The sequence below is a fragment of the Papaver somniferum genome, unplaced genomic scaffold (assembly GCF_003573695.1).
Source record: "Papaver somniferum cultivar HN1 unplaced genomic scaffold, ASM357369v1 unplaced-scaffold_125, whole genome shotgun sequence".
NCBI lineage: Eukaryota > Viridiplantae > Streptophyta > Magnoliopsida > Ranunculales > Papaveraceae > Papaver > Papaver somniferum.
The window spans coordinates 6953173-6969612 of NW_020621603.1; the positions used below are offsets into that span (position 1 = coordinate 6953173).

The 16440-nt window shown below is 34.0% G+C and overlaps 1 protein-coding gene across 1 annotated transcript; it reads right to left on the reverse strand.

The window, feature by feature from the left end:
- Positions 1 to 1687: 1687 nt before the first annotated feature.
- On the reverse strand, positions 1688 to 5092 carry LOC113331147 (HIPL1 protein-like). Its single transcript, XM_026577899.1, has 7 exons — positions 4509 to 5092; positions 4266 to 4423; positions 3328 to 4143; positions 3026 to 3242; positions 2764 to 2939; positions 2360 to 2607; positions 1688 to 2248 (listed from the first exon to the last, which is right to left on the reverse strand). Exons 1-7 carry the CDS (start codon positions 4606 to 4608, stop codon positions 1843 to 1845), a joined length of 2121 nt encoding a protein of 706 aa, XP_026433684.1. The 5' UTR covers positions 4609 to 5092; the 3' UTR covers positions 1688 to 1842.
- Between the last annotated feature and the right edge of the window lie 11348 nt (positions 5093 to 16440).

Here is a 16440-nt window from a genome sequence, read left to right on the forward strand (position 1 = left end):
ACATTCTTGTCAATGACACTCTGCTTCAAGCCTGCTATAGAAGGATTCTTGGCTGGATGTAGGAAAATCATTGGATTGGATGCTTGCCATTTGTATGGAATGCTACAAAAAGACATATGCTCCAGAGTTTGAACCACTGTCAGCTGAAATTGACTGAGTAAGACCACTAGTTTTATTAAAAAAAATATATATTGATTATTGTGCAATAAATATTTAATAATAACAAATATTCTTGGATTCTTTTAGGGTTTCATACATGCTTTATATAATACACAACCTTTAAGGGTTTCATATCTTAACAAATATATTCTCTTTCTTCCTCTCTTTGTGTAGAATATACTGGTAGAGTTCATTAATCCTCCTGTTATCATAAGAAAAACTGGAAGGCCAAGGAAGAAGAGGATTCCTTCTTATGATGAAGCTGGAAGTGTGAAGAAAATGAGAAAGTGTAAGAAGTGTGGAGTTTATGGTCACTATGCAATAACTTGTGCTGGTGGAGAGGTTGGAAAGAATCCAAAGGGAGAAAAACCTAGAACCTGTGTTGATGGCTCAACATCATCTACTTATGTCCCTGAACCACCAAAAAGGAAGTACAATAGAAAGAAACCGGTTGTTAGTTCTTCTGCAGGTGCATCTACTACTGCTAAGGATGGAATGAAAAACCAAAACAATTCCAAAGCATGTGTTGGTGAATCTTCTAAACAAGGTGCTGCAAAAGGGAGAAAGAGAAAGGCTTCTTCTCAACCTGCTTTCAATCAGACTAATCAACATGTTGGATCTGTCAACAACAAAGTCACCTTCACAGTTGCAGATCCAAAAGGAAAGAAGAAACCAAAGAAGTACATGAAAGTCTGATGGATTCTATGTTTATGTTTGTCTCTTTTGTTTTTGTTCTGTGACTGGATCTGCACAATATGGTTGATACTATTTATGTTTCAATTTGGTTATCTTTTGTGAATGGATGAATGGATGCTTTTGTAAGACAATGCAAGTTCTGAAATGGGATAAATTTCATTCATACCACCACCCATTTTTCAGATCTGAAAATGAAGAGAAGCAGAAGTATGTGGTTGTGGAGATGTTCATTTATGATTTATGGAGAAGAAGATAAGGGTGCCACGTAAGCAGTGCCATGTAAGCAGTGCCACGTGGGCCTTGCCACGTACGCACTGGGTGATGACATATAAAGAGTCACAGTAGCTGGTTGGGTCGAAATAACCGATTCAAAGGACTATCTTGTCATTTTAAGTGCACCTAATGGTGCTAACTTTCCATCCATCACTTTTGTTCAAAACTTGCTTAGTTCAGCAATAAATAAAAAAAGTGGTATAGATTTGAAAAGCACCAAAAAACAGGCCTATTTTTGTAAAAAGCCCTATTTTTTTTGAATATAGTGCTACTGGTGGTAATGTTTGGGGACATCATTGTGCTAGCATTAACTTATTACACATGTTACAGTAGGCTTAGATTTGAAAGGGAGGAAGAAGAACACGACAGAGCGGAAAAAAACAAGAACAAGACGGTGGTTGATTAACAAAAATAGTTAGGGTGTGTTTTATTTATCCAATCTAAAATGAGTTATATAAAACTTAATTTGTAATTTGTATAGTTGGGATGGGATTTAGGGAAAGTGGGGATAGAAAATAGGTAAAAAAAAAAAGATCACATTTTCCCTAAATCAGGGATCTTTGAGATTATAAAATGGGACTTTAAGTTTCCTTACATTTGTTTTACACCACAATTTACAAAGCATGACAATCTCAAATCTGTGCATACACCAACAAAAGGAACTGTCTACAGTAAAGAATGAGCAAAAACCCAAAACAACATCAACTATATGCATTACAAATTAAAACATAACAAAATCAAGAAAGATGAATACAGTAGGCTCATAATTTTGTACAGCCAAGTACCCATCAACCGACTGCTGGAAGAAGGATCAGAAGGTTTAGGGGTACTATTTGAAGTCGTACCGTTATCTTTAGAGCAAGCGTAATTGCATCTGCTTGGACGAACTATTCTATACACACCACTACTTGCTAAAAGATAAATGTCTTTCTTGTTATCTTCTCCATACGAGAATATATAACCCAAATCCGGTACTGAACTGCCCACTTCATAGGTACACGGTATTGGAGAATTACTTCCACAACTGAATGGTATTTTTGTAGTATTGAATTTACCACTTCCTGTTGGGATCTCTTCAGCTGCCCACATTGCACCCGCGTATAAATCCGCATACAAGTACCTGTAATGAACCAAATGTACTTGTGTTTTTTAAGGACTTGTGTTGTGTTTAATCATACAATGTGTCTGATTAATTAAATGTTCATACTGGATGAAAGATCGGGAAACTCACCTTCCGTACATGCAAGGATCAGTCATTGAGCGATAAAAGTAACCACCTGCAATTGAAGCGGAGCCTTCCTTATCACCTTCATTTGCGTCAGAGTGGCTGTAACCCATGACGGGAAAAATGGGATTGATAGAGTTGGATGATGTATTTCCTCCAGGGGATTCTGGGGGATTATAATGAGAATTTCCTTCATATACACGCCACCCGTAATTCCCACCCTTTGTAATGATATCCACCTCTTCATATATCTCCTGTTTAAAGTTGTAAGCAACCGGCAACTGTAAGTATCAACAAATTATGATGTCTTGGAGAAACTCAAGCAATAGTACAAAAAAAATGGATAGACCATAGCAGATACATAAATTTCAATTACTTGAAAACAAAGATGGCTAGAAGAGAATGCTAACCTGGCCTACATCCGCACACAAAAAGTAAGACGGCCGTTTAGAATCAAAACTACACCTCCAAGGATTTCTAAATCCCATGGCAAATATTTCCGGCTCCGAATCTTTGTCATCCACATACGGATTGTCTTTTGGTATAGAATAGTTTCCCCAGAGACCATGGTCGCTTTCATTTGCACCTGACATATAAAGGACAGGGAGGAACTTATATAAGAGGGTACTGACAAGTGACACCACTGTTAAAATGTCTACATTTACTACTAACTTGGTGCATTATCTATATCAAACCGCATAATCTTTCCAAGCAAGGACTTCTTGTTCTGGGAGAAGTTATACGGGTCGCCAATCTTTCCACCATCTCCCATCATAAAATAGAGATATCCGTCGGCCGGTCCGAAGAGAATCTGACCAGCGTGATGTCCTGTAAAAGGAAGGCCCATGGTGAATATTCTCTGTACCTCTGTTGGGTTTACAACTGCTTTCTGAAAAGGAAATCAAATTCATGGGTAAAATCTATTGTGCATTGTTTCACTACGAGAGTAATCCAGATTAAGAATACATACGTACCAATGATGATTTTGATGCGGTGCCATTTGAACTATACTCTGCAATAACACTATGGTATTGGCATGGATCTGCACCACTGTCAGAAGCAAGCTTTGAGGGGTCACATTTTGCATCTGAATTACATGCACATCTTCCTGAACATCTTGGCGAAGTGACTTTATCACAATTGTATGAAACGAAAAAACGCCCGTTACGTGTAAAATCAGGATGAAATGCTATTCCCAGAAGTCCAAATTCAGTATCGAAATGCACTTGATCAGTTAAATCAAGAAAAGGAGATTCTTCAAAAACTAGAGCTTCCCCAGAACCATTTTCAGGAACAGCTGCAAGCCAAATCTCTCCTTTTTGATTAGCCAAGAACACACGGTTAGAACCATCAGGATGAGCAACCATGTTAAGAAAAGAATCGTTTCCCAGTTTCTCAAGACACAGACCGTTTGGAGGAGCTTCGGTTTCAGTAGTAGTACTGTTTTCATTAAAAAAAACCGGTTTACCATCAAAACACAAAGATCCCTCCTCACTAGAGGAACCACCAAATGATCCACAAAAATCAGCTTTTGATTGCCAAAGGTCGGTCAGCTTAGAACTCGAATTAATCTTAGCTCCTCCTCCGGTACTTCCTTGTAACGAAGGTGCAAATGGCGAATTCAGAATGGATGCATTTTGACATGTATCCCAAACCTTTGAACAAAAGTCATTTCTTGCAGTATTTGATTGAGTCGAGTTTACTTCAAGTGTAGTGGAATTGCACAAAACCGGAACATTCCGAACCCCAAATTCAATCTTAAATATGTCTGCCGAATACTGATCACATTGCTGCAAACCCAAGATATATTGTTAACTCGGAAACAGTACTAATCTTTCAATGTGACGCTAAATTTAATTAACAGCTGCAAGTATAATTGGCAAGTGATGATACAAAAAAAAAAAGGACTTACTGCGCAAAGAATCGATTTCAAAAGCGAAGCACAAGCGGTACTGGAAACGTTATAAGCTTGCAACTGCTTCTTCAACTGTGAATCTTTCGCGGAGTCGCAACAAGTACTTCCATTATAAGAACAGAACTTCAAAGGGGTCTTTGAAATCACTGGTGCTCCTATTCCAATTTAAACAACAATAATCAGAAACCCGCAGAGACAAATTAACTAAGTAATAGAAAGAAAAAGAGAGAGTTAATTTACTTGAATTGGTGCATAGCGGAAACGCGACAGAGTGAAAAGGAAGCTGCAATAACAACACTATCGAGAGCAGGATGCCGCGAATACCGCCATTACCATCCATTTATCCAAGTTCTGCAATTTTCTTGTTCAAGAGAGTGATATAAGAAGCATAAAAAGTCTATCATCTGTTCAGTGATAATTCAATCGACTACCCGACAATGAAAACAACAACCAAATTAAAAAAAGGCGGAAATATTGAATCAATTATATGTTCTTAGCTTGTTATTAATGACAAAAGGACTTAATGGTATCTTGAAAAAATTCATATCCAACAACAACCAGATTTCAAAACCATGCTTTTCTCTGATTTGCAAGTGTGTATAGTTTATTATAAAATGGATCGATCAATTAATGGTGTGTCATAATCGTTGACTTGAATTAAAATTCTTTAAATAATGGAGTGGTTGAAGAACACTACTAGCTGACAAAAGAAAAAACATCAAAGGTGGATTAATGTTGGGAAATATCAATCTTGGGTTCATATTTTTTGGGATCTTGTTGCTATGTTTTTCAACTTAGAACGGTGTAAGTCTGAATTTAGAAATAGGACAGTCATGGAAAGAATTTTGAAGATAAGACCAGATGATTTTATTTTTATTTTTTGATATTGTATTGTATTGCCATCCGGTTCTGGTGCAAAATGAAGTTGTGGGGCCCATGGGGTAACAGTTATTAACTGATTTGAGATTGACTTTAGCTTGAATTTTATGGTGAATGGTTTGTCAGCTAGCCAGGCAATAACCAAGTGTGCACATGCGAAATTCAGTTTTATTACAATGTTCCAATAATAATAATAAAATCAAGAAGAAGGTCAGGGAGAGCGAGAGCTTTAACATGGGAACTCTAACAGCCAGGTAGTCACATGAGATTTCAAACGATTTCCGGAGAGTGTCCAAATTTACTGTTTGTCCATACGAATTTTTGGAGAGTCTCCTAATATCTTTTGTTATTGGTTATAGATTTTTTTTTAAGTCATTCAGATTTTCTGAAACTCTATGTTATTAGATTAGGATTTAGTAAGAGTCACTCCAACACCCATGTTGTTGGAAGGAGAACTGAAACTCACCGATTTGTTGTTTTCAAGGGTGTTGAGAGGTTTTTTTCCGGAAAATAGGCATGGTAGAAATCTCTTCCGAAGATGTGATATTTTGGGGGACTTGGAAACGAGCAGACGGCCAAGAAACGAGCCATTTGCTCAGTAAACCAGCGGCGAGATAACATAGCAAATAAAATGTGGGATGAATGAAATAAAGAGAATGAAAACTTAAGCATAGGACAACAATGAGATTTATTTTGACAACGAACACATGATTTACTAGGTATTGGTGGTACTTTTACTAGCATTATAACATGCATAATAAAATAATTAGTAGAAGTTTTGAATTTTTGATTAGATATTTCACTTCTTTTTTTTGTCTCTACAAATCACATATACTCTTTACAAATCTCATTTTTTGTCTCTACAAATCACAAAGACTCTTTAATATACTCTCAAAAAATCACTAGAATTTTCTAGATTTTCAAAGAATATCCGGGAATCATTCAAATAAAAACATCTATGAAAGTCAATAGAAATATCATCTGACTTTTATGGTAAATGGTTGTCGACTAGCCAGGTAATAAAAAAGTGTGCACATGAGAAATTCACTTTTATTACAATGTTTTAATGATAATAAAATCAAGAAAAAGCATAGGGAGAGTAAGAGCTTTAACATGAGAACTCTTGTATTGTTTGTGGATGAAGCAAAAGGACTTTTCCAACGTTGGTTCTCATTAACCGTGAGATTATCTTTAATAAAAGCGTTATATCTTTATTGTTATCGGTTCCCATTGAAAACACAAAGCCCAAACTGAAGTAAGAATTTGGGTCTTCTGAGCTACACTGAATTGGGGAGTTATGCATTCGATTGTATGAAAGTTTTAAAGTACTGAAATTCCCACTGTTTTCGAGGTTCTCAGTTGCTTCCCATATTGTAACTCCAGCCAAATCCGAATACAAATACCTGAAAAACAAAACTCATTCAAAATAACTTGTACACAAATTTATTGAAGTTTGACAAGTACTATTTGGTCAATTTTCAGAATTGAAGTGTGGAGAAATATGGATTACTTGTCATACAAACATGGATAAGTTCAGATTAATAGAAATAATCGTCTTAGATAGTGATATGGAACGCAGAAGCAATATAAAAACGAAACAATTACAAGGAAAATCCATTGCAAAACGAAAGAGTTGACACAATGATAATAAACAAAAATTCATACAATATAAATAATAAGAGGTTTAATAACAAAAAAAAACTTACTTGAATGTAAACATTAATCGAACTACTCCAAACTATTTGAAAACATAAAGAAAATACTACGTATAACCATGAACTACATAACCGTGTATTTTATTCTAACAACTCAATCTCATGAAAGTCTTGCTGTGACTCCTTTCACTTATCTAGTTTCAGGATTTGAATATAGCCTAAATTGTAAGAAGGGGTTTCCCAAGGTTAGAATTTTGGTGATGGTTGGTCTCTTGCATTTTTGGCTATTTTTGGTTTATTTCAAATGGATTCCATGAATACACTAATTTTCAGTATCATATAATATTGGCCACATGAAGCTCATGCCTAAGCATCCCGAAGCCTAAACTAATCGATAATAATTATTTTTGGCTACCAAATTCAATATGTCGCTTGGAGTTTCGTCGTCGATGGCCCGTTTTCTTGTACTGTGAAGTATCCAGCCGCAACCATCAAAGAAATTTAGTTTAGCACAAACACATAACAATTATTCAAAATGTTTGATCAAGGTATTTCTCAAATTTTCTTTTGTGTTCTTATAGATTACTTTGTTAATTTAGTCGTCTTAAATTCATAACATGTTTTATTATATGTGTAATGTGATATCTAGATAAATAAAACATAGTTAGGCGACCACTACATGTTAGAAAATCATGAATATGCTAAATCATATGGACAATTAACTGTCCAAGTCATCTTTGAAATGATACATGGCTCATGACCTTTCTGATCATGATATAACTTCAACACATTTTACTTTATATATCGTCCAAAATATTTTCGCAGCACTTCACATGCTCATAAAGGGTTATTTATCTTCCTCACATGGGATTTTGAGGTGATCACTATACCTGTTTTTTTTTCTTAATTAATTTTTGTTAGTTTCGATCATAATAATGTATTACTGATGTAGCACGTGGGTTAGCACTCTTCAATATGCTTAGTCATATTCTTTTGGTTTGAGTTTGTTACTAATTATAATATTTTGATTCGTACATGTAAGTACATTGTTATTTTTATTCCACTTGAGACTGAGATGTATGACCTCTTTATTGGCAGCGAGTACTGGCAATATATAGAAAGGTTTATGTGTGTGTTCTTTTTTGGAGTTAAGGCGACCAAATTTTGTTAAGTTATGAAATGAACTTATATTTGTAACATAATGTATATGCTTAGTGGAAGAACTTACCAACTGGAATATGGGAATTGTGCACTCTGGTTTTGAGGAGGTCCACAAATTTGCATTATCAATACATGGTATATTTAGCGACGCTGCATTTTTATTAACTACAAAAATTATAATCAATGAACACAACTCAAATTATAAAAAGGCCAAAATATGTTATGTTTGTGCACAAGTGAATATGATGGGAAGCGAAGCATATGAACTTTTAATTTTTTGTATATGGGTTGATTTTTTTTTTGTGTATAAGAAACATTATATTTACTCGATACAAGTTGAAATCATCTTGAAATTTGAGTTACTGGAAGGAAAAAAAAGAAAATCGATAATTCCAATATGAAATCATGTTCTAGTAAAGTACAAAAAGCGAAACGCGAAGGTCAAAAGATGTCCGCGTACAAATTTTTCTAATTCGGTTAGGAAAATCTTACCGCCCAGAGAACAGATTTGTAGACAAAAGCACAAAAAGGATCAGAGATGTTCATAGATTGAAATACTTTATGCAATCTTAAATCCAGTTTGGAGTCACAACATGTGTTGTCATTGTTATATGGACATAACACTAAAGGTGACTTTGGAGTAAATGGCGCCTCCGTAACAATCAAAACAAGAAAAACAAGTCACTTTTCAGTAAGAAAATTACAAAAATAAAAATGTAAAGAATTTAAATTGGTTGTGCAAGAGAGACTCACTTAAATTAGTGCCGAGAGGATGAAAATCAGAAGTATGATCAAGTAACTGGCAAAGAAAAGAACAATAAGTACACTAATCACCTCATCTGTCTCTAGCAAAGTAAGCTCAGTCTCATCGAAGATTTAAGTAGTCGGCAAAGAAAAGAATATTGTAATTATTTATTTTTTTCAATCTCGTTTAGCTCATTCTTCAGCAGTGAGAGACCTTCCAATACATGAGTTCCCATAATATTTCATCAAGAATCATAGAATTATACACTTTGAATCTTGGATATAAGTAATCTAGAACCACCTATAAGAATTTAGCAAATAAATTAAGCAAATAAATAGTTAATATATACGTGCATATATATATATATATAATGTTAATCTCTAACTTCCCTTTACTAGGTTATACTTTTTTTTTCTTTTGCCTTTTTTTAATGCTAACGTATAAAATGTTATCCTTTTTTACACATGTTTATAATTACACTGTTAATACAGTTCTAAATTTTTAATATTAAAAGACAAATGAAATGAAAATACAAAAACGCTATACACTAAGATTTTGATACTACAATTGTTAGATGGTTTGTTCTTTTGTAATAATTTAAACGTCAAAAGATAATATGGTACTATAGTTGAAAAACAAGTAAAAGAAAGTAACATTCCCACAAAAATGGATGGATCATTTTTATAAACTAGAAAGAGTGATACTTTTATACTAATTTTCTTAGTAAATATTTTTAAAACTTATTATCATTCAATTAAGATAAAAAGTAGTTAGAAAATAAAGATAGTTAAAAGAAAGTGAAAACTAAAACATATTAATAAATGTAATTTATTAATAAGAGGGTAAAGTAGTAAAGTACCTATTGATTATTATAGCAAAATATTTACCCGATAACATTTTGATTAACGCTAGCTGCCCATATATACCAGTCCTACATTTTCTTACTCGTTTCTTTTGTAGCTTATTTTTACCTCTATTGCACTATGGTTTTACTCTTCTTGATTTTGTTTTAGTGAGAAAAAGTTAAACCATAGTTCCCTTGTTTTCATCAACCTTTTTCTTCGATCGTAGTAAGAAGATGCCTCTTAATCTAAAAATTTACAATTTGTAACCTTTAAAGTCTCCAATTGAGTAGAAATTCCAAGCATTGTCAGAGAATAACCTTTAATCTTTGTTTCTTCCTTGCTTCAACGGTAGAAAAGGCTTAATTCAAAGGTAAGTATTTTTTTATATTTTATTTTATGATATCTGTTACAACTTTACATTTTTCTTGTATTTATAAGTTTCGATCTACATTGGTTAGTATCAAGAGCATAAGTTTGATTTTTGGGAGAACTTGTAGTGAAGATATTAATTTTTAGCAGAGATTATTTTTTCGTAAACCAAGTAATTTAGATTGTTAATTTGTTTTTATTTAATAGTGTTTCCAAATTGGGTGTTTTACTCTCATTGAGATTACATTATGGGCTTAAAAAGAGGATGTAATGTAGGTGAAACTTCTATGAAAGATGAGTTGGATATCTGAAAGTGATTAGATATGTGAGTACCATTAACTTTTCATTGTAGCTAATTATAAATCCTATGATGTAATATATATTTTATAAGAATAGAGGAGAGAAATTCATTATCAGTAAATCTAGAGTCAATTTCTCCTTGGATATATATCCTCATAAGTATTACCCAAATAGTGAGTAATTATTTGATGGATAGATAGATAAATCAATCGATAGAAAATGAGAAATAACAAGTAGGATAATCAGTCTTAATGTTACTAAAATTATTGTAACGAAGTTCTTCATGGATATTTTCGTGTGTTCTCTAGCCTTCAAGTCTTCAATCGTAAGGGGTAACTGAATGTCGATATGATCCATCATATGACTCTAATACGTTACTCTAACATAAATGAACAATATTAACTCTAGTATAATAATAATATTTTGTCATCTAAATTTGACAATTCATACTTGACATACCAACGATATGGGTTCAATTGAGCAATACTCTAACTATATCTTTGATAACGAAGTGTAAATTTGATGAAATGCAACAGATAATAGATGCTAATTTTAAAGTTTTTTTTTAAGACATGGTAATTTAAGTAACCATAAAGATCAACATAGTACTCCAATTCATGATTGTGAATAGGAAATCAAGGATGAGAAAACTAATTCTCTTGGTAGTCATCTTCTATAGGGAACACGACAAGTTTTTGTAGAAAGATCTCGAGAAAAGAATATTATTACTTCAAACCATTGGAAAACTGCGTTAAGATATTCCATAATTTATGGGGGTGTAGATCATATGGATTTTATTGATTGGTTGGTTATGATTTAAAAATATTGATTTTCAAATAAATGCTCAAAACTAGAGAGCTGGATTGGTTTCTATAAGATATAGAAGAAGAGTTTGGTCGTGGTGCCAACAAGTTAAGAAAATGAGGTTCAGAAGAGGTAAAACTAAACTAGAATCTTGGGAAAATTTTAAGAAATATACGAGGGTGGAAACAAGGATTATTCATTAAAAACTCTAAAATCTTAAGCATTGGTCAAAAAGGGTAGATGATTATAACAAGAAGTTCTATCAACTGATTGCAAGGAATGACATTATGTTAACAGAAAAACAACTTGTTCCATACATGTATAGGAGGCTAGAAAATGTAATTTCAAGATACTTTGAACTTCTTTGAAATGTTTGGTCCCGAAAGCATATCAAAGAACATTATCTTTAGAGAAACAATATGAAAAGGAAGTTGCTAACACAATTTGAAGTACTCGCACTCAAGGAGGTGTTTGAATAACTAATTCTCAAATACTAACTAGTCGATCTCCGGCTAAAAAAGTTTCATCAAGACCCCATGTTTCTCAAAAAACTTTCCAAAATAAATGTGATAAATTTGGAAAGGGGGTCACAAAGTATATGAACGTAGGAAGAGTGATCGCTTGGGGAAAAATTTACTTGTTCATGGTGATGAAGAAGGTGATGTATATTTGGATTTTATTGAACCATATATATTTGATAGGAAACCTAGAGAAAAGATGGAAGAAAATTTCTCATCGGTGACCAGTGACCATTTTTTACAGTGTTACCTAAGTATGTTACTCTAAAACTCGATGAAATTGATCGACGGCTAAGATGCAATACTTTTCAAGCTACTTGCATCATTGGAGGGAAAGTATACTATTGTATGATTGATTTGAGGAATTGTGAAAATATCGTATCTGAAGAATTAGTTTAGAAGTTGAAGTTGGAAACAAAAGAACATCCGACTCCATATTCGTTATCATGTCTTAACCGAGGAAATTAGGTAAAAATCACTAGGACATCTTGCATCTTACGAACTTTGGATCCCCATTGCAAGTGTCCTTTATTAACACAATAATAACAATGCTTAGTATAAATATACGAAGTATGAGTTTTAATGTTACCTTTTTGTGGATCCTCTTGCATTGGAGATCGACGAGTCTTCTTCTTCTTCTCATTGTTCAACGTTGTTGCTTTCTTGACATTAGCAGAAGTGTCTTCTTTGATTACTGCTGGTTGAACACTATTCTTAGGCTTGACAGACTTTTCTTCTTTACAAGAAATATGAGCATCTTTGTCATCAGTGGAAGCCTCTGGTTTAGAAGAATTTGTAGCTTTAACAAATTTTACCTCTTTGCTAATTTGAAGCATCTATTCCCTTATAGCCCAATCCTCGTGTATCACGATGATTTCTACTTGCTTCTAACATTGAGGTTAAATTGTTTTTGCTATCATTGAAATTTATAAGGTCCAAGATTTCTTCTTCTAACGTATTGATTTTATCAAGAGCACCAGCTAGATCAGCCTCAAGGTGTTTTTCTCGTGAGAGATATACACCTTCTTTCTCTTCAAAACTCTTTTGTTGAGAGTTAATCCTTGTATCAGATTCAACAAGTTTCTCTTCCAACAAGTGAATTTTTTCAAGAGCAACATCACGCTCTTTCTCTAACAATTTTTTTTGAGAGAGACTAGCACTGGTTTTTTCTTCAATACCCTATATTTGTCGAGAATTAAACATTGCTTCCGATTCAACACGTTTCTTTTCCGAAAAAAACAGTTCTCTTCGAATATTTTCACATTCTAATTTCTTAGAATTTAGATCGTTTCCACGATCTTTAAGAAGATATTCAGTGGTGCGAGAACCACAATATTATCCGTGATTTTTTTTTCTCAACTTCTTGTTCTGTCGACAAAGAGGAGTTAAGAGATCAATGACATCAGAAGTTTTGAGTTTACTCTTTCCCAAAGGATTTAATATGTTGGAGTATTTTGAGATATCATCATCCACATCTCGATCAATATCCGAGTCACCATCATCGGATATTTCATCCAAATTATTTTCTAGGCATGATTCCCAGTTATCACCAATTTTTACATCATTAACAAGATGAACTTGTCCATTAGATGCCCTTTCATGAAGATCTTCAGATATTGAATCGTAGATCCCATCATCAAGTGTTAATTCAAAACTCTTGATGTCTTGTGTTTACGTTAACTGAATCATTATCAGGTTCTATACAAACCATTTCTAGATTCCAGTCTTACAGGTTGGATCGCACCAAACACAGATTGTTAGATCTTTTCGTGTTTTCCTGCTCTGATACCAATTGAAAAGGCGAGGGTACCCAAATATACCTCAAGCTAAAACTTTTCCTACCTATAAGTCCTTTCTCCGAAAGTGATTGTCTATGGAATGAGTCGAGACAATGCAACTAATCGATTCACACTTCGTGTGATCGTCTATGGATACGAGATCGAGACAATACAACAAAGAAGTATGTTTACTTGATAAAAAGGTTCGGGCTTAACCAAACTCAATAGGATTCCTTATCAAGTAAATAGGAATTAAAGTTTGTGTAATTTACTTTAATTATAATAAAACAATTATAATGCGGAAATATAAAGTAAATGACACAGCAAGATTTTATTAACGAGGAAACCGCAAATGCAGAAAAAACCCCGGGACCTTGTCCAGAATTGAATAACTCTCAGAATTAAGGCGCTACACAAAATTAAACCAACTTCGTATAGTTGAGACCAAGCAACTAAACCTATAGTTCACCTAGTTTCGTCTGTATTCTCACGCATCCAACTTATGAATAAGTCACGTACTTGGAACGATTCCTTTGGTTCGTATTCCAAACAGTAAAGGAACGACAAATATGTTTGGTATCAACTCTCTTCAACCAAGTGATATGAGTCGGACAAAGGATCTTCTGTTTATCTTAACATAAACTCCTTCGTCAGGTTCTTAGATCTATCTTATGTTCAACTACTGAAGTAATTGTTAAGATTTTGCAATCAATGCTTTTAATCACAAAGAATTGTGTTGATGCCGATCTACACAACTAATCAATCCAATCTACCACAAGGATAAACCGATTATAGTTGGATCCTCTTATACCGAAACAAGTATTGCGCACACCAAAGATTATGAACCTCAAATCAGAAATCTTCAATATCTTCTTTGTCTTCAAATCTTCTTAGATCTTCAATAAAAACCCGCACACAACAACTTGAATCTCTTGTGATCAACCACGCACAGAACATGGTCTGTTAACAATGGATTATCACAAGATCGTCTTTAGCACTAGCAACAGTCTAAAGATCCATGTCAAAACTTCGATCTAGTTTGAGTGAATCTTATATCAGAAGAGAAGATTCTCAAGCATAAACAAACTAGGTGCAATCAAAGTTCAACCATCGTTAGTCAATCAAATTAATCGAAAACACAAGATAAACCGCAATTATCTAGTTTCCCACCAACGGTACTCGTAGAGCTTCTAAATCCCAAAGAAGACTTTAAATTGAGCGGCCGTAAGAGATTGCGCCTAATTAGGTTACTCTCCTCTCCGAAGAGGCGGCTTCACCAGTAACAACACAACCGAGGAAGTTTGCTGTCACGAAGGATTAGTTTGCTAGAAATGAAAACTTCAAGTATTTATAGACAAGGAAGTTTGGACACCAAGGAATTTCCAAAACCGAAAATATTCTCAAGATATTCATTAAAGCACAAATTCGGTTTCCATAATTCTTGGAAATGCTCTGTCCAAAATAACGACCGAAAATCTCTTTGGAAAATCTCAACTAGTAAATACACATTACTAATTCTCATTTTCCTAAAATAAAATTAAGACCTTAATTAAAAGATTCTTAACCTATTTATGTTTCGATCCTGGGATTTTCTTCCTGTAGATATTAAGGAATAACTTTGAACAATAAAAGATAAACATTACTGCTTGTGTTCAAAGTGTGTCGACATCCTCACTTTGTAAGTCCTCTTTCATACTTACACCCTTGAAACCGATTTGCCATACTTCCAAACAAGTTTAGAATTGGTTCATCTGACCTTCAAGAACTATGTGATTGATCAAGAACACTCAATCACAAATCATGGGTTTAACGGTTCTACCAAAACACGTCTCGGTTTTACCTCCATGTGAGTATTGTGCATAGTCACACTAGCTTTCCCAAATTCGGTTGACTAGGTACTAGGATCGGTTCCCCACATATATATGGTATCTAACCTACATGTGTTGTACATGTCCATAGGATTGGTTCCCCTTTTCCTAAAAATGTGTTGCACATGTCCAAAGGATCGGTTCCACTTTCTTCTATAAACCTTGCTGCACCTCATACAAGGATCGATTCCCCTTGCGACGTTTTGCACCTCTTACTGGGATCGGTTCCCCTTTACCCGGATTCAGTCAACCACAAATCACAAACTCGATCATACCATCTCAAGTGATTACTTAAGATCGGTTTCACTAATAAAAGTCATACTAATACATAAGTCAGGCCTTTGTGAATAGTTTTACCAAGAACACAAACAAGTCTTGAGTGGTTATACTAAATCACACATATTGGATGTTCACAAGATATGCAATGAATAACAATCCCAATAACGCCTGTCGATTTTCTTTTCGATTCATAAACAAGTTTATGTACTTACTTCCTTAAAACATATGTAAAATATTGTTTCCTAGGATGAAATCCTCACCTCATACCCATACATAATCACAATAACATTTAAACGATTATGTCGATGTCTTATCTACAAATTTTAATGGTTAAGCAATAAAACTCGTATTGTATTCCTTAATACTATGTCTATCTAGAGTGCAAACATGCTTTGCAGTTTTTTTCTCAATATGCAGGACTTGAAAGATACGCTAGGGAATGAAACAGTTCAAGTCAAATATCACTAACCTCCAGAGGAAGGATGATTTTGTCGTTGTAGCTTCTTACTTCTTCACTTCTTCAAGTCTTCGCAATACTTGTAAGTTCTCATATCCTAATACTTTCAAGCTAACCTATACGAAGTTGACTCTAGTACATAATCAAGCGACTCTTAAATGAGTTTTGATTCGCTAAAATATGACAACCAAACTTGACATACCAACGCTTGGTGGGTTCAACCGAGCTATGCTCTAACATAACGTACAAGTGTATTTACTTTAATTATAATATAAAAATAATTATAATGCGGAAATAAAGTAAAGCACACACAAGAATTTTGTTAACGAGGAAAACTACAATCTTGTAGAAAAACCCCGGGACCTAGTCCAGTTTTGAATACTCAATGAATTAAAACGCTACAAAAAGTAAACCTGCAACTTCGTGTAGACAATACTAAGTAAACTAAAATCCTAGTTACTCAGCTTTAACAATATTCTTGTTTTGATAATATCTAGCAGAACCGAAGTTCTTA

Bases quoted from the DNA above. Each gene is read 5' to 3' on its own strand.
- LOC113331147 (XM_026577899.1), bottom strand. From the start codon at position 4,608: ATGGATGGTAATGGCGGTATTCGCGGCATCCTGCTCTCGATAGTGTTG. The intron at 4,144-4,265 runs GTAAGTCCTTTT...TTGGGTTTGCAG, and splicing joins TGAAATCGATTCTTTGCGCA to CAATGTGATCAGTATTCGGC. The intron at 2,608-2,763 runs GTTAGCATTCTC...AACTTTAAACAG, and splicing joins TGTGTGCGGATGTAGGCCAG to GAGATATATGAAGAGGTGGA.